The sequence below is a fragment of the Fusarium proliferatum genome, assembly GCF_900067095.1.
Source record: "Fusarium proliferatum ET1 genome assembly, contig: FPRO_scaffold010, whole genome shotgun sequence".
In the NCBI taxonomy this organism is placed as follows: Eukaryota; Fungi; Ascomycota; class Sordariomycetes; order Hypocreales; family Nectriaceae; genus Fusarium; species Fusarium proliferatum.
The window spans coordinates 1,733,451-1,750,924 of NW_022194799.1; the positions used below are offsets into that span (position 1 = coordinate 1,733,451).

At 48.6% G+C, this 17,474-nt stretch overlaps 8 protein-coding genes and 1 non-coding gene across 9 annotated transcripts; 3 read left to right on the forward strand and 6 right to left on the reverse strand.

The window, feature by feature from the left end:
* Nucleotides 1–1,042: 1,042 nt before the first annotated feature.
* Nucleotides 1,043–1,363, reverse strand: FPRO_12037 (uncharacterized protein; the record flags this gene model as incomplete). Its single annotated transcript, XM_031221576.1, has 1 exon — nt 1,043–1,363. One exon carries the CDS (start codon nt 1,361–1,363, stop codon nt 1,043–1,045), a length of 321 nt encoding a protein of 106 aa, XP_031087121.1.
* A 300-nt stretch (nt 1,364–1,663) lies between these two features.
* tRNA lies at nt 1,664–1,753 on the reverse strand. The gene is given in 2 exon segments: nt 1,664–1,698; nt 1,717–1,753. It is a non-coding gene; the product is annotated as a tRNA-Glu (tRNA).
* A 1,108-nt stretch (nt 1,754–2,861) lies between these two features.
* On the reverse strand, nt 2,862–3,371 carry FPRO_12038 (uncharacterized protein; the record flags this gene model as incomplete). The annotated part of the gene is made up of 1 exon (XM_031221577.1): nt 2,862–3,371. The coding sequence occupies one exon, from the start codon at nt 3,369–3,371 to the stop codon at nt 2,862–2,864; it is 510 nt and encodes a 169-aa protein (XP_031087122.1).
* Nucleotides 3,372–5,043: 1,672 nt separating this feature from the next.
* FPRO_12039 (uncharacterized protein) lies at nt 5,044–5,568 on the forward strand (the record flags this gene model as incomplete). Its single annotated transcript, XM_031221578.1, has 1 exon — nt 5,044–5,568. The coding sequence occupies one exon, from the start codon at nt 5,044–5,046 to the stop codon at nt 5,566–5,568; it is 525 nt and encodes a 174-aa protein (XP_031087123.1).
* Nucleotides 5,569–7,272: 1,704 nt separating this feature from the next.
* FPRO_12040 (uncharacterized protein) lies at nt 7,273–7,979 on the forward strand (the record flags this gene model as incomplete). Its single annotated transcript, XM_031221579.1, has 2 exons — nt 7,273–7,594; nt 7,639–7,979. The coding sequence occupies 2 exons, from the start codon at nt 7,273–7,275 to the stop codon at nt 7,977–7,979; spliced, it is 663 nt and encodes a 220-aa protein (XP_031087124.1).
* Nucleotides 7,980–8,165: 186 nt separating this feature from the next.
* Nucleotides 8,166–9,892, reverse strand: FPRO_12041 (uncharacterized protein; the record flags this gene model as incomplete). The annotated part of the gene is made up of 3 exons (XM_031221580.1): nt 8,166–8,456; nt 8,505–9,688; nt 9,757–9,892. The coding sequence occupies 3 exons, from the start codon at nt 9,890–9,892 to the stop codon at nt 8,166–8,168; spliced, it is 1,611 nt and encodes a 536-aa protein (XP_031087125.1).
* A 538-nt stretch (nt 9,893–10,430) lies between these two features.
* Nucleotides 10,431–12,250, forward strand: FPRO_12042 (uncharacterized protein; the record flags this gene model as incomplete). Its single annotated transcript, XM_031221582.1, has 4 exons — nt 10,431–10,565; nt 10,618–11,468; nt 11,519–11,570; nt 11,624–12,250. 4 exons carry the CDS (start codon nt 10,431–10,433, stop codon nt 12,248–12,250), a joined length of 1,665 nt encoding a protein of 554 aa, XP_031087126.1.
* Nucleotides 12,251–12,388: 138 nt separating this feature from the next.
* On the reverse strand, nt 12,389–13,921 carry FPRO_12043 (uncharacterized protein; the record flags this gene model as incomplete). The annotated part of the gene is made up of 2 exons (XM_031221583.1): nt 12,389–13,652; nt 13,701–13,921. 2 exons carry the CDS (start codon nt 13,919–13,921, stop codon nt 12,389–12,391), a joined length of 1,485 nt encoding a protein of 494 aa, XP_031087127.1.
* A 748-nt stretch (nt 13,922–14,669) lies between these two features.
* On the reverse strand, nt 14,670–17,459 carry FPRO_12044 (uncharacterized protein; the record flags this gene model as incomplete). Its single annotated transcript, XM_031221584.1, has 4 exons — nt 14,670–15,944; nt 15,993–16,697; nt 16,747–17,196; nt 17,295–17,459. 4 exons carry the CDS (start codon nt 17,457–17,459, stop codon nt 14,670–14,672), a joined length of 2,595 nt encoding a protein of 864 aa, XP_031087128.1.
* Nucleotides 17,460–17,474: the final 15 nt, after the last annotated feature.

Here is a 17,474-nt window from a genome sequence, read left to right on the forward strand (position 1 = left end):
CTCAATCCCGGCGGCGTCATCAGTCTTGCTCCCCCACCATAATCACGACTCTTTGGTGTTTGTCGCCTCCTGGACGCGTTGCATCTGTATCGCCAAGCCTGGATTGTTTTGAATCCTGCTGTACTTGGCAATAGGAGTACACAGTCCGGTCAAAAGTCTCCGGCGTTGTGACATTTCCCCGCCTGCGTCAAGGGTCCTGTCTGTATTCCCTGCTGCAGAGACCCTGAGGACGATCGCAACGGCCACTACGTCTAGTTCCTGCAAGAAACCATCATTTGCAACACAACTTCCTGTTCATGTTGATGGTTACAGTAGGGCCCGAAGGAACCGGATCGCTACAACCATGCTTCATCCTATCATTTAGTGTTGCTCGTGAACACCATACTAACTTTCGAAGCATGACATGACACCATTCTTATGGAATCACCACAAAGCATTCTTCTGTCATCAACTCCGGCGTTCTAGAGCGCCTGACGGGCTCTTCCAAGGTCTACGATAGCACCAGTCATGCGCTCTATGACTAGCACAGCGCCCAGAGACTCCTTTGCTGACACTCTCATGACAAAACCCAATGGCAGGCCTGACTCCCCTTCGGATGACCTTCTTGCCTGGCGCATGTCTTAAGCCCGGCCTCGTATCAGCACCGACGAATGGGACGGGCCGGTGAGGTGAGGTCAAAGACCTTCCGGCCGGACGCGTGACGAGCCGTGTACTCTCCACTGCAGAGGAGACGTTGTGGCGAAGGTTGGGGAACGCTGGTGTTGCAGTGAGGGAACTTGTGGCTGGTGATGTTGATCAGTTTGGAGAAGGGTGGTAGGCGTGCCTGCCATCCAGTGATGTTGTCGAACCGTCAAAACACGGAGGTGAGCAAGGTGGCAGGTTGTGGCTTTTCATTCTAGCCTATTCGTTCAAGAACGAAAGCGGTCTGTTCTCCTTTTTTGGTATGTCACGTCCGTGAACCTGTCTACTCCGGCAATGTGAGACAAACAGATGCAAAAAAGCGATGAAGGTAGGTCTCGGGAAGGTCTCGAGTAACACTCGGCTAGAAAAGGTGAGTTTTGGGCAATGTTCTTGTCGAGTCAGGCATTGAAGGATGTGCCAAGATATTCGGAGGACTTTTGATACGGTCGAACCCACATCTGATCACGAGAAGGTGTCGAGGAGGAAGATATATGAGGACATTATCTCGGTTGATGTCATCGTTGCAGTCTTGGGCTCGGAAAGGACGGGTGCCAATGGGATATCCACGAGTGGCGCCAGCGATTTGGATAGGAAGAGAAGACGGGTGAGAAGGGCCAACTCTGTTACTGCAGACTCTTGTCAAATTTGGTCTGTCAATGTCGAGAGAGACTACCAAAGACATCTCGCCATAGCACTCAAAGCGCAGGCAGATGAGTGAGCAGATCCATAAGATGCAAAGCTGGCAAGCATTTCCTTGTCCTTGATCATCCATGAAACTGCTTTCTGAGGTTGTTTTACACGGCCCGCCCGGCCTCTGTGTGTGCAATATCCTAATCGCCAACCTGCACTACCGCATGATCCGCGTATCAAGCCAGCATGGGGTGGCCGGCCTACCTTATCTTCTTCATAGCCATGCTGCCAGTCGCATGATGTTCCACTGACCGAGTCAATGTAAATAACAGCAAAAAAAGAACTAAACTTTCTCCGGTACAGGGAATCGAACCCTGGGCTCCGCGGAACTGATCTCTCAGGTTATGAGAGCGCGAAATGTTAGCCACTACACCATACCGGATCTTGTGATAGCGGCATCTCACATTGCGATTGATGATTCCGTGGTGGCGTCATAGCGACGAGAAGCAAGGCATAATTGTAGGTCCCAGGTAATAAAACAAACTTGGGTAAAAGAAGAGGACCGCGGAGTTGGAGTGACCAGCAATGTGTTCAGTCACTCGCCTACTATGGACAGAGGGAAGTTACTCCTGAGATTTCCAGCTATTGTAGCTCAAGACATGCGAATGCAATCTTACACGCAACCACCCAGTAGCTGAGCAATTGGGCCAACTGCGAGGCCCAGCACGTCTCCACGTATTAAAAAGAAAAGAAAAGAAAAGAAGAAATGGTTAGCAAAAAGTAATTGACAATCTTGGGATTCGAACCCAAGCATGTCTCGATATCAGAATACTTTCTGCTGAAGTGGATAAGGTCCCGCCAATCAGATCAGATCAATGCAGGAATCTTCTCTTTCCTAAAAGAGAAATCTTCGAAATGACTCATTCTGGCTCATCCTTTATCGTACAAAGGACCTCGCATTTGTCCCACTTCCCGGTCGTTCGTCCGGGGTGTTTACAGTGTTTTTGTATTCATGATGCACTGTCCTTCTATCGCGACTTGTCAACTTGTCGGTGATTCATAGTTACTCATTTTATAGAGAGGAAGGTAATGGAATAGGAATTATATATACATAGACTGATTTTGAGCCCTACGCCAGGGTTGCTCGGATGCTACGGAGGTTTGCGACGTCAAATAAACATGTATAAAATTGCCTGAGATGGCTTGAAATGATGAAAGCAATTGATGTAAGTGGTGATACAAAATGATCAAGATAAGTGCAAACTGACACAAGATTATCTGAGTTCCCTACGTCAAGAACCCATGAGGTCCATCAACGATCTCCATCTCACCTGCTAAACGAGCATCATCATCTCATGACATGCACCACATCACAGGAACTATGATTCGATGATTGAACAAAAAAAAAACATTATAATTCGAAATGCGCCTCGCTAACAAGTAACATATCTAGAAGTCTTTCCAAAGCCCCGAAACCAAACAATGATGCTGAACTCTTGTGTTGTGTTTCCTTTCCTGCTCATTTCATTCTGTCTCCGACATTGTTTCCATCACTTCTTTCCCAGCATTTCTCTCAAGGCATCCACCTCAGCTTCTCTCCTAGCAAGTTGAAGTCTCATGTCATCCCTCTCATTTGTCATAGCAGCCAGTGCCTCCTCGAGCTCCGAGATGCGATCGAGTCGCTTTTGGCGGTACTTGCGAGCTGCAAGGGTGTTGCGTTGGCGTTTAAGGGTGACAGCCGACTCTTCATCTTCCGGTGACGATTTACGCTTCCGGGAGGAGCCTGATGAAGAGGAGGGAGATGGGTGGAGGGAGAAGGTGGATGTTCCTGGTATAGATGAAGAGGGAGATTTGTTGGTGGTGGTGGTAGTAGTGGTAGTAGTGGTAGTAGTGGGAGGGTGGGGAGTGCTTGATGTTGAAGGTTGCTCGAGTGGTGAAGAGTTGACAGTAATGAGGGGCTGCTCCTGGGCGAGGAAGCCGTCTCCCACATCGAGTTGAGTATTCGTATCCAGAGCGTTCATGCCAGGAATCATAATCTGATCAAACAATCCCTCTCCCATGTTCTGACCAAAATTCCACGACGCATCATTTCCCTGGTAGACACCTTGGGAGCTGAAGTCGAAGTCGAGAAGGGGAAGATCCAAGAAAGGGGAAACGTCGCACAAGAGACCAAAATCAGAATCTGGCGCCGGGGCACTGATGAGACTACCATGACATGACGAGTTGTCGGGCGCACTTTGATCCTGATGCTGCTGCGACCGCCATTGATTCAAGTTAGAGGGGGCTTGGCCTCCCCTGTAAGTGCAGAGAGGCCGATTAGGCTAAAGAGGGAAAGAGGAAGAGCGGACGGTGGGAGAGTCCGTTGGTGTTGATGAAGAAAGAAAAGTAGAGTGAGGACGAGAGATGGTGTTTTATATTGCTCGAGGTCGGGCGTACAGTGTGCTTGGATTTGGGGGGCACTTGCGCTAAAGCATTCCTTGCAGCCGGCGTTTATGGCCATGGGCCCGTGGACCCGAAACGGTGTGAGATGGGTTATCGGGATCGCCGTTTTTGCTCTTCAGTGACAGGACAATTGCGATATATCAAGTTTCAATTGCATGAAGTTTGGGCTGTGTAATTGGGTCTGACTCATTATTGTTTGTTGGTTGCAATTAACCAGTTGAAGCGGGCCATGGCTCCAATTGGGGATCATAAGCAATTGAGAAGGGCTCTCTGTTTGTTGAGACAACTATTCGCAATGACAAGCTGATTTCTTATACATGTTCAACTTAGTATGAGCAGAAATTCCAATTGATCTCAATTAGGTAGAATTGATGAGTGCTGGAGTGGGAATCTACGGGCGAGGGTTTTCTACGCTCGGTAAAGCGCGCGTTTCGCGATATTGTGAAGCTGTCGGGATTTACCACGGACCCGAAAACCCGACATCAAGACACACCAAAGAGAGTGGGAAGGCAGATGCTTCCAAACAATTTAACAACGATCTCACTTATCATCGGGTTAGTTGCATCAATGGTTTTTTCATATGGTAGCGAAGCTTGTTCCGGGGGAGGAAATGACCCAGAATCTTGAACAACCAGATCAAAACCATGCCGGGAGCTGCTGAACAAGTATAATACGTGCACAACACCCCTTGGCGAACGTGAAACGAGGAATCTTATGCAAGTGGTTTTCATAGAAAACACAATAGATAGGAAGTAAATAGCTCCTGTCGCAGAGTTAGTGCCTTACACCAATCTCAAGGGTACAGCTCTCGGGTAAGCAGCTTCACCACAGACCAGTTTAAGAGCATCTGATATCTGGTGCAGCATTTCTTGCCAATAACCTAGTAAACGAAGATGGAAATAAGACAAAAGACCGATTGGAGTAAAGATATCAGTTGAGGCAATTACCCAAATTCTCCCATTGGTCTGCTGCCCTATCTCCGAATCTCAACACTGCCTGCGCCCTCCACTTGTAGGGCTGTCTATTAAAAGGCTCGCCCTTACTGTCCGTCAGTGATCAGTTTAGGTTACAACAGACCGCTTAAACGGCACTGAGAACCAGTTAATATGACATGTTTTTCGCTTCCTTCGCGTCAATCTGACGCCCTTAGGCGACCTTCCTATTTGAAGATTGCAGACTCGGTGATTCACATATGAATATGAGGTATTTAAAGAGTCACGTATACGATTGAACGAACTACAACAAATTGACGCTATCCTTTCAGTACTGTTTAAGAAACCATCACTTACAATGTCTGACTTACACTTTCGCGTTGCCACTGAGGATGATGCCCCTCGTCTTCAAGAGCTCATCGAAGCAGCGTTCCGCTTCACAGACGCTCACATCGACTGGGTCGGATCTCCCGAATTGGCTGAAACATTCAATATCGACATATCCGTTATTATCGACAGGATCACTTCAAATGATAGTAAATTCCTGGTCGCCAGCGACACCCCTAACGGCCCTATAACCGGGTGCGTCAACGTTATGAGAAAGGCCCCCGATTACGGTCGTTTGTGTCTCTTAGCTGTCGACCCGACACTGCAGCGGGGAGGTCTGGGTAGACAGCTTGTCGCATATGGGGAAGAGTATCTCACGAAGGATTTTGGTGTTGGCAAGATTGGGTTGAATGCACTGCATACGAGAAAGAACCTCATTAAGTGGTATGAGAAGTTGGGGTATGTTAGGACAGGGGAGATGACCACGATTCCGCTTGAGAGGTTTGAATCGGACACGACTATTGTGTTGACCGAGTTGGATAAGACTGTTGCTTGACTTGAGGCTCTCATACCATGTGACCACGCTGGAGGATGGGAGTGTTGATGGACGAGAGATTGACAAAAGTGAGTTGCTGTGAGACTGGGGCATCAAGAAGCTAACACGATGCGCAGTGAGCCGCCATATAGATGTTTGAGTATTTTTATCCATTGCGGTGCAGATCACCCATGTCAACGTTGAAACGGGACATCAGTGCAAGTCGTTTGGAGGAGGAGGAGGACGGAAAGAAGTGCGATATCTCAAGGTTTCATCCCAATTCTTCTTCTCATGTCTCCATAAAAACATCGTCCCACTGAATTGAAGACAATACGATAGTGAATCCACAGATATAGATCAGCATTCTGATTCATGCCCAGTGATGATCATCAAGGTAGCACAAGAAGCCGATCCGGACCTGTTTTCTGGGACCCGAGGATTTCCTTCATCCCGACATTTCCCTTGTCTCTCTCGTGCCTCATCACCACGTCTTAGAGTGATCTGAGCGTGCTCAGCCTGCCTACCATATGTACCATGATTACCAACAGTCTTGGCCATACAAATTTTAACATGACAAACATCTCTGCGTCGTCTTTAAACGTACTGAGCCACGTCACGACGACCTTTCCAAAAACGCCGCCAAGAGGTCTGTGTTGCCAAGTTACGCAGCCAGTGTATTCTCATAACCAAACGAAAACCCCCGAGATCACCACGTTGAGCGAGGCTCAAACACGATAGGGCTCAAACTGATCAATCGCCAAGACAAACTCTGCTATTCAAGATAGAATGGAAACGCGTGGCTAGCGAGGCTGTGATATCGTCTTGGCAGCTGAGTTCACCTTCAACCAATGCGGATGCACGGGTGTAAATCTTTGTAGACGAATCACAAACGATCAATGTGCTTCTCAGAGAGGAAAGACCTCACGCGACAATAGAATCAAGCATAAATTGCGGGAGCTGGGGTAGTGGAGGGGGTATTGCGTGGCCTGGGGGGAACAGCCACTGATCATCGTGCGTCTGTTGAATCCTTTTGCTTTCTCGAATTTCTTTGTTAACTGCCGACCCTGGTTGTATGTCACTTATGACGCAGGGCCAAAACTTTAAGCTTATATCGCACGCCGGAGAAATATAAGCATAATCGGTCCAAATGCCTCTACTACGGATCCCAACATTCTATACGGAGTAATTTATCTGCAAACTGCTACGAGGTCAATACAAGCTCGCCGAGAGTATTGGCGCAACAAGTTCCCCAGACTTGGAGTCAAGCAAGAAATTTATCAGTGGAGAATGGCAGCCCAACGCTTTAACCATGACGCTCCGCCAAGACCGTAGAAGCGGAGACGAGAGTTATCGTGAAGCCAGTTACGAGCAAGCTTCTGAGTCGTGCAGACGATCAATTGGTGGGCAGATTTAATTGCTTGGCATATCACCCAGGCATTACGACTGCCGTGGCTGGGTGAAAGCAGGCAAGGATCAATCGACATTAAGGCGAGGCTTTCGGCTGGCCAAGGGGATCGTCGGGAAGTGACATGCAATGAGAGTTGCCAAGAAAGTAAGAATGTATTGTGAAACTGGAGTTGACTGATGAGAATGTATAAATGCCTGGTCTGTCCTTCAATTCGTTCTCTCATCACCAACAGCTTCATTCACAACCTCAACCACTGCTTCACAGTTCAAACCCAACAACAAACAACAACAGAGCTTCTTCTCACACAATCACTCAAAATGTACACTTCAACCATCGCTCTCGCTATTGCTCCCCTTCTCTACCTCGCCCGTGCAGACATCAGTCTCGACCGGGACGACATTCCACGAGAATGCGACACCATCTGTGATCCCATTGTCCAGCTCACCAAGACATGCGACACTGACCTCCGCGGTGACCGTGACCGTGAAGAAGACCGTCTTGAGGCTCAGTGTGTCTGTACCAACGACTCTTTCAACGTCAGCCGTGTCGCTGCTCTCTGCGCCGGTTGCATTCACCAGAATGCTCAAAACAACCGCGATGACGATGACGACGATGATGATATTCGTGATGACACCGAGGGTAAGTTCTCTCAATAAATCATACGAGCTGTGCTAATTCTGTAGAAATCGATGATCTCATGTACACCTGTGGTTTCTCATCCACCACCTATGTCGCATCCGCCGCCTCAGCTGCTGTCTCTGGCGTCTCAGTCGATGCGACTCGGCCTACAGATGCTTCTCAGTTGACCACCACCATTGTTGGCGGTACACGAACCCAGAACTCCAACGAGCCTTCTGCTACCGGTAGCAGCGGTGGTAATGGAGGTAGTGGAAGCAACGACAACAACAATGATGCTTCTGCTACCAACGACGCTTCCAACCCCGATGAGACCAATGCTGCTGCTGCCATGGCACCTTATGGAGTCGTCGGCGCTGTTGTTGGCGCTGCTATGCTCCTGGCTTAGATTTGATGGGACATCACCCACCCTGTAAGAGGGCTACTGAAACGATGAAGGATTGTCGCTTTTTGTGATACGCCTTATTTTTTTACTTAGAGGAATACGCTTAATGAGATATGTCGCTATTTATCATATGACACCGTCTACCGATGTGAATCCATATGCCAGATAAAGGAAACTCACTTGCGACTCTTATCTCACCTCATCGGCGAACTGTATCTCTCGTCTAATTGGAGGTGTCTCATCCCCAGCATGGACCGGCAGCTCTGAGCGCATTCTTTGAGCACCAGTAATGACAATTGGACCAGTAGGCGGACGTGCATCTTTCTTATCTGGTCCAAAGAAATACCTCCCGATGAAAGGGATGTTTCGTCGGCGTCCACCCGCTGGAGCATCGCTCAGACTTTCGCTGACCACACGGCTCAATGTCCTGGGTGCGTGGAAACCCAGTTTTCCTACTGGGATACTCAAGCCATGAACGATCTATGTTCTGTCAGCATAAGAGCTATTGCTGAATAAGAGAGTACCTACAATACTGCAAACTGCAAGGAACCAGACGATAATCCGCGTCTGGTCTCCAAGATTCTTAACATCGCTCCTCGGACGGCCATCCTCATCACTAAGATGTTTCTCGATGAACTCCAGGCTGATAAAGAGATAAAATACTGCCGAGACACCAATCGGTCCAAAGAAGCCTACGAAAATAGCCTGCTTGACCTCCTCGATCTGATGAATCCACTTGTGCATGCCAAACACCCACGGGAGTCGCCTCAGAACTAGAACACAAATCCCCAGTACGACAAGCTGCCACAGAGGAATAACAGAGTTGTCGTGGAAGTCTTTCCAGGGGATGTAGGCTCCGTACCAGAGAAATATGGTGACATTGAGGAGCATGTCGATTGTAGGTTGGAGAGAGTCGTCTTTCGTCTCGAGACGGAACCAGTCGTCCCATGTGAATGTGTTACCGGCGATGAAGCATGCCAGGACGTCGTCTGTACCGACCATACCGCATGTTCCTAGTACGAAGAGTGCTAGGGCGATGGCGAAGACGAGGAAGCTTTCGCGATCAACGTAGTTATGCTTTTCAGCAAAGTGAAGCAGCTCTTTGCCGACCCATCCCACGACAGCGCCGTAGATTACACTGAGAAGGATGGTATAACCCCAGGTCATACCGAACCACAGCCCCATAGCATCAGCTGCTCCACCAGATGTGGCGCCAGCACCCGTGAACTTGACCAGATAGAGCGCCAAGAAGAGAAACGGATAGCCCAGTCCATCGTTGGCACCAGACTCAGCAGTGATGAGATACTGAAGGTCCTGCGGGATATTATGATCCGCAAACTTTCCCTTAACAATAACTGCACTGAGCACAGGATCTGTGGGTGTGACACAGGCTCCAATAGCAAGGGCGTGTAAGAACGGCGGCTGGCCTGCAAGCGCCCATACAAGCAGACTCGTGGCAAGCCACATACAAGTCATACCAGGCCCAAGAAGCAAACTAAGTGACTTCCATTCTCTCACTAGATATTTACTCGGCAACTGCACACCTGCAAGGACAAGCTGCACACCGAGAACAAGACGGCTAAAGTTGAGCGTTATAGCATTGAGGTCAAAATCGCACGACCCAGGAAACTCGGCGCACTCAGCGTAGTCCTTTGGACGAATGAAGTTGGCGCCATGAGGGCCAAATGCAACGCCTGCCAAGAGAGAGATAACTGTAAAAGGAAATGCGCTTTAGAAATGCCAAGAGATATTTATGCAAGGGTGTTTGCTGGTGACGTACGGGCTTCGGAGAGATAGTAGTTTTCTTTGAGGAGGTAGGATACGAGGCCGAAGACTGATATGAAGCCGCCGAGAAAGGCGACGACTATGTTGAAGTTTGTGGTTTGGAGAGGGATCGACCATAGGTGTCCAGACATTTTGGGCGTCTTGATGAAGTGAAGGTGAAAAGTCTTGGCAGGGAATCTGAGGCAGAGAGACGATGTCATGGGGGGATTAGTGCGTAGTACCAAGGCTACACCAATTAGATCCCAAGAGCCCTGTACCGATGGATGTGATATAAAGATCGGAATAAATTGCATCGGATTAATTCATCGCAGTCATTGAAACCCTGGTGATCTTGCACGTGTCAATAGCTGAATCATGTCTGAGATTTTGTGCATTGGGAATTTTTGTGTCATGTCTGCCACCAGATCAACACAATGAAACAGTTCAGCCGTTGCACTGCACATTGTGCCTTTTTTATAAACGCCATGACCAAGTAGATCAATTGCACTCAGCTCCTAGGGCTGACGGGCACCGGAACCCGAATCTGTCCAAGATCGTGTAACTCAATCTTGGTCAAGCCATTTGGATATATTCATAAAAAGTATCCGTGACTGATAGATAATGCGACCTTCAAGATGAGGCTCTTTATCTTATGCAGGCTTCTTTTCTCTTCTTCTGAAGTTGATCAAAATGGATGTAATGAACACCATAATCGAGCTTTCTTTGCAAATGCGAGGCCCATTTCTAGGTACCACGTTGGCAGCCTGTCTCCTCATCGCGATATTATACTGTGGCTACGACCACCGCCGATTTTATCGGGATTTGGTACCTCGCCTCGCCATTCACTAGTTCGCTTGAATAAACTAATCGCCTATAGCCAGGGCCTCCCCATAGCTGGCTGTTCGGCCATATCAAAGTCTTTGGTCAGGTCGCAGCATTGATGCCCCCAAACACTCACCCGCAGCTCTTCTACACAGAACTGGCCCGCTTATACAACCTCGAGGAAATATTCTATCTCGATCTCTGGCCTATAGCCTCTGGCATGGTCGTGATTATTGACCCTAAACTCATGGACAACTCATCGCTCCCGAAGCCACTTCCTATACATCCTTTTACTGCGGTGTTCTTGAAGCCGATGTTTGGCGAGGGCACAATGGCAGCAACCAACGGCGCCCTATGGAGGAAGATGGCCACAGCTGTTAGTCCGGCTTTCTCGATGAGCCATGTCCTAGGGATGACGAATATCATGATCGACGAATGTTTGTTATTCCAAGAGAAGCTGGACGAATTAGCTGCGGGAGGAGACGTCTTCTCCATGGAGGAGCTCGTCGCCAAACCAGTATACGACATAGTCTCGACAGCCACGTTTGGAGAGCCTCAGCATTCTCAAACAGTGGAAAGTCAAATTTTGAAGGATTTGAGAGACCTTGTGAATCTTGCTCAAGGAGAGACAGATCCCCTCATTGCCTATAACCCAATGGTACAGATCCCACGACGATGGAAGAGACACCGAATCGTGAGCCGGCTTCACAGCTCTCTAAGGGGAAATGTCAATAAGTGTGTTGAGCGGATTGTTCAGGAAGGAGTCGTTCCATTAAGACAGGACCCGAGAAGCATCATGGATCTTTTGGTTCGTGAACATGCGGAAGTTGTGCTGGAGGAAAGGAAGCGGGGTGTGTATGACCATTCAAAGCTTTCTAACTCGGAAGAAGAGATGCTCTTTAGCAAGTAAGTTTTGCTGCTCGACATAGGCTGGTACTAGCTAACTTCTACCATAGTCTGAGAACGATGCTGTTAGGAGGGCACAGCACATCGACGAACACTCTCTGCGTAGGTTGATCCTCCTTTCCTGAGAACATACTTGCCTAACTATATTACATTAGTTTCTATTTATGCTTCTATCAAAAACCCCTGATGTTGTCGAAAAGATGCACCAAGAGCACATTGAACAACTTGGAACCCCTCCTCAAATTACTCTTCTTGCCAACCCAAACATGCTTCGAAGGCTCCCTTACACAGAAGCGGTTGTCAAAGAATCTTTGAGACTCTACCCCCTGGGGTCCGATCTAAAGCAAGCACCTCCCGGTACAACAATCACCACACATGATGGCCGCCGCCTTCCTATTGCCAATGGCCTCATCGTGACAGTCAGTGCACACACCGTCCACTACGACGCACACATCTACCCGGACCCTGCAGCCTTTCGGCCAGAACGATGGTTAGATCAAGACAAGGCTATCCCCGGTGATTACTTCAGGGTATTTGGCGGGGATGGGAGAACGTGCCCTGGCCAGAGTATGGGAATGAACATACTCAAGATTATCATGGTCATGACTATGGGTAAGTATACGTTTGAATGTGCGGAACTGAAGCCCAATAGGGAACCCAAGACGAAGCACACGAATTCTGATCTTGTGTTTGGGGACATGGCGTTTCAGCAGCTTGGATTGGACGGGAGGCCGCGGGATGGGATGATGATGACTGTAAGGCAAAAGGTGCAAGGCTATTAAAGAGGGCTTTAGTCTTCAGCATACAAGCATGTTTCAATCAGTCAATGCCAATTATGCTAATATTTTCTCTAATCCGTCTATTTGTGCGTACATCTCATTATCTTCGATCCGGCGTTGAGGCCGTATTTGTCATTATAATTACCTCCCCGACATGCGCTTTTCCAACCATCGGAAGGGTATGTAGAACAAGGAACTCATGACAAACGCGATCTCAAAGCCAATATCACCAGTCGTCTTTGCAATTGGACCAGTCCACCAAGCCTGTGCCATGCAAGGCACAACGAGCGCGTAGCAAATGGTGCCCGCAGCGATGGCCGCAATACCAAGGGGTAGTTCAGACGCAACGTTCCAGATAGCATGATCGTAAGCTTCCCAGCGACCCTTTCGAAAGACAAGATGCTCAACTGAAACAATTCCGATGAAAGATGCAGACCAGTAACCGATAAGAGCGACAAAGTTCTCAAGGTTGACAAAGAAATCGCGCTGAGCTCGTATAGCTGTGGGGATGACGATGACGGTAACGACAATGGCGAAGGCGTAGCGGGGAATCTTGATCAAGCCAGGAATAAGAGTCTGGAAGTTGAGTGTAATGGCGTACATTGTACCGCCAGTGTTACCCAACAGAGTGAGCGAGAGAATAACAACCACAAACTTTCCAAAGCCACCGGCGCTAGAAAGCATGGCTGCGAGAACGCCTCCGACTGCTGTTTCACCATAAGCTTCTGACCACTCGGGAACATTTGGAAGAGCTCCAGCGATGGCAGCTCCGAGAACCATGAGGAGAATGGTGGGTGTGACGAGGCCGAGGTAACTGTACGCAAAGACCCGCCACGAGGGGACCTTGGGATCGAAATATGTCGTAAGATCGCTTGCAATGGCTGCCCAAGGGATCATGTAGCTCGCAACAATCATTCCAAAGCTGAGAACAGCTGCTGCAGTCGCTGGTGCCGCAGGAGGGGCCTGCTTCGAAAGCTCAGAGCCACCACATCCTGTCGCAATGGTGATGGCGATGATGGCGGGGATGAAAGCATAAGTCTCGTAGTAATGCAGAACCTTGAATCCACAGAACGAAATAAACAGCGACAAAATGCCAATAATGACAATGCCGACATCAGGGCTCAAGTGGCCGCTTGATACAGCGGAGAGACACTGTCCACCGACGACAAAGATGATGACCATGAAACCAGTCAGAGTGGCAAGGTTGAGAAGAACAGGAATAGAGACGAGATATCGACCAAAACTATATCTCGCCTGAATCATCTGTCTCATTCCCGTTTTGGGACCAAACGTAGCAAGATAAGCAGGCCCGATAGTTGAGAAGAGGCAGAAGAAGAGGATGATGAGCGCAGAGTCTCTCAAGCTCAGGCCATACACCAATGGTCCCAGCATGCCAAAAGTGATACTACACTTGTTAGTATACGCTCATAAAAAGGTTCAGAAATTAACTTACCCAAGGATATTAGAGTTGATAGACGCCCAGACCGTGAAAATGTTGTAAAAGCGTGTTACGGTGCGCTCTTCAAGGGGAATGGGCTGAATACCCTTCTCCTCAACTCTTCCCATGCGCAAAGCTTTGTGGAAAAGAGCCGCCGCCTTGAGACTCTCGACATCGCTGTGATCATCATCGGGAGGCATGCTCCTCTCTGGAGCTTGTTCTGTTTTTGTCGCCATTGCAAGACTTCAAGGAAAAGCAAGATAATATTATGATGAAGCCCCCAAATATCTTGAGAACTATAGAATGAGGAGAATGAGTCTTATAAGAGTCAACGGGCAAATAAATCGGTCACCCCGGTCCCGGACCCGGTTCCGCCTTTTTTTTTTCTGGGATGTCGCTAGTATTTTTGATCAACCAACGAGAATTCATTCATTCGCCAATGGCAGTCGATGTTAGTGTGACTGCTAACGCGATTCTGCGGGATAAAGGTCGCCGCATGGAGCTTTTACCGCGGACGACTTACCTAGTTAAGGCGTGTTGTTAAGGCGTGTTTGACAGGAAATGCCTGATGTTGCCGTATCTACCCTTCACAGATAATGTCTTTATTCTGTACTTGTTTTCTGATTGTATTTGATGTGTCTTGGTTGTAGCTTTATAAGTGAGTCAATTACTGTGGTATTGTCTCGGTGGTTTTGATATGAACCCTGTCACAACCAGATATCGAATGTTCGACGCATGTTCTGCATCCTTCTAACACGCCGTCCATCGATCTTCCGTCAAAAGCACGGTCTCTGTGGCGGAAAAGCCTAATCTGCCTCTTCTCCTCCATTCGCCTTCTCCATCCTCACGCCAAGAAGGGTCTCGACCTCCACCCACAAACAAGCTCCCATCTTTGTACAAGCTCGAATGTGTCTCGTGATCTGAAATCTTTCGTTATGCCCCAGACTTGGAAGTAACCAAGACCCAGCCCTATCACTATCGCTTTTACTGATTCTGGCTTTTGCTTTTCTTTCCTCGGAAAAAGCCTCCGACAGCGCCCATCAGACCTCCGAGGCCTTTCTCGTGACTGTCCTTGACTAACCCCCCTCTTATCCACCCCGGTAGTTTGCCCCGGATTCGCTCCGTGCCATATCGTCGATCCACAAGAACTATCGCCGCATAATCGCCCCGGTGCCGGATTGCACGGCCGATACTCTGATTAACTGCCCGCATACAAGCGTTTTCGTAAAAGTCTCTCGCTGTCTGTTTGCCTCTACTTATAGCTTCTTCTTTCGCTACACCTTGTGCCGTAAGATTGTTCTGTGTTGTTGTCTCGATGTACTCGATTTTTGCTTTCCAATCTGGCGATGCGATGTTGGGATAGGGCAATCCGATTACTATGACGCATCGACCAAGACGGTCGGAGAAGTTGATGCCTTCTGACATTTTACCTCCTACGACGCTGAGAAGAAGAGCACCTTTTCCGTTGCTCTGCTCGCCGAGGATGGCGTCGGAATATTCTTGGAGGACTTCGTCGCTTGATGCGCCTCTTGACTCTTTGAAGAGTGCTTTTCGTGCTGCCAATCGATCCCAGATTGGCTGTGCGTTTCCTTGACTCTTTTGCCAGACAGCTACCACTTCGTCAAGATATCCATAGCTGGGGAAGAATATAACGACACCATCTGGGACTAAGGAGCAGAGGTTCAGAATGGCAAGGCCCAGCTGCGTTATCATTTCTGTGTCGCCTCGCTTCTGGAAGCTGAACTCAAAGGATGGTGCCCCAGGTCTTGAAGAGGCCAGCGTCCAGACACAGAGGTTCTCGGGCGGAATGACATGTCCACAGCTAAGAGTGGTGATTTTTTCTGGTTCCAGTGAAGGGAACAGGTGGTCTTTGTAATCATCAAATGGAGACATTGTACCTCCTGCAAGCACAACTGCTCTCGCACTCGACGCGATAGATGAGAATGCGTAGGTTGGCGATAAGAGCAAGTAAGAAAGCTGTATGTCGAGGGCTGGCCCCTTGATCTTTTGATAGAATATTCGACCTTCGGAGCTGAGATTTGTAAAGGCGATGAGGAACGATACTAGGGTGTGAAGGACTGGTGAACTTGATCTTGGTGTTTTAGAGTTTGTATCCTCACTTTCGACATGGGATATGTAACTTTCGATCTTGAAGGCGAGCTTCGACTCTTGGATGTACTGGATGAGCTCAAACATGTTGATCTGGTCAATTCCTTTTGGCCGGGTTAAGTCGTTGGGATCCACGATACCGTGTTCTTGCTGTGAAGATGTTAGTTGTTACTTCACCAGTAATGGACGTAGACTGACCTTGAACTTGAGTGCGCTGTCCATCCATTCGCTAAGACCATCAATGACCCTTCCCACTCTCCCAACATTGACTCGGTTGACGCCCTTGAGCTTCTTGCCAAACTTCTTCACGTAAACGCCCAACATGGCTCTTCCTCTTCGCAGATCGCTCAGCTTAATCTCAGCCGCATGCACATTTGCCACCGCATCCATGATATTATGCGCCTCGTCGATAATAACAACACTGCCCTCCAGCTTGACGCCAAGCGCATCTCTGGCACTTTTCTGCAACAACAAAGGGTACGGAAGTGTGATGATCTCGGCGCCTGGCAAGGCCGTTCGCGATGCGTAATATGGACAGACAGAAAGTGATTTGCCAAGTTGATGAAGGTCCTCAATATCTGGCAGTGTGGCTAAAGCTGAGTCGCGGAATTGGTGTGTCTGAGAAAGCAGATCTTCTTTGGGGACGAAGGGACATTTCTGTCCTGACTTTGGCTGTTGGAGTTCTGAGCACCTGTCGTTTATAGCCTGGACGGACCCCAGGCGTGAGACAGTGGGATTGATGCATAATCTCTGCCGAGAGGATAATGGTAGAAGCTTCACTGCTTCTGTCTTCGTCTCTTCGCCCTTGGCGAGCGACGTTGGCAGTGAGGGTGGAAATGAGGGGCGACGAAGTTCGGTGATGAATTGCGAAAGTTGAGAATGCGTTCTTGACGTATAATAGATCTACTAATGTTACTACTCGTACTTTACGGTTTATCGAAGATGTTCGCACCTTGATTTCCTCCTCCAAAAGATCATCTTCCTCCTCAGGCTTCTTCGCCCCTCCCAAGCCGATACTCGCAAGGACTTCTCGTGTCTCTCTACTCAAGCCAGACAGCGCATCCTGAGGTCCAGCATCGCGATTATCTGGGTCATCAAGCAACCACTCGGCATCTTCATCTTCTACGCGTGATCTACTGGGTACGAAGTCTTCAACTCGGCGACGCTTACGGGCGCGTTCTTCTTGTGCCTTTTCTTTGAGACGAAGGGTCTCAAGACGCTTCTCCCGCTCTTCCCAGCGCGTGACGAGCTCTTCGCGCTTGCGCCGCAGAAGCTGCTCAACGAGCCATGATGGTTCATCCTTATAAGCTTCCGCTGATTCTTGGATTGATGCTTCGAATTGGTTGGATTTGTGGTTGCGAAGCCATGTTAGTGAGGCACAGATCAGTGAAAGTGACTTCCCCTATTCAGTGTTAGTATCTCTGATAGGATAGCGTATTGCAGACCCAAAGCCAATAATACAGCGTCGAAATATCTGCCTTGGGATTTCCAGGCACTTACTGTACCAGTTGGGCTCTCTAGAATGCCAACTTGCCCATTACCAGTCTCCAAAACATCGTAAACAGCCTTCATAAACTGCTCTTGAACATCATAAGGTGTATACGGATGATGAAAGTCCAGCTTTTCAAGATCTTGCGTGACTTTTTCCACTTCGGAATGCGCCATCTTGATCAATTAACA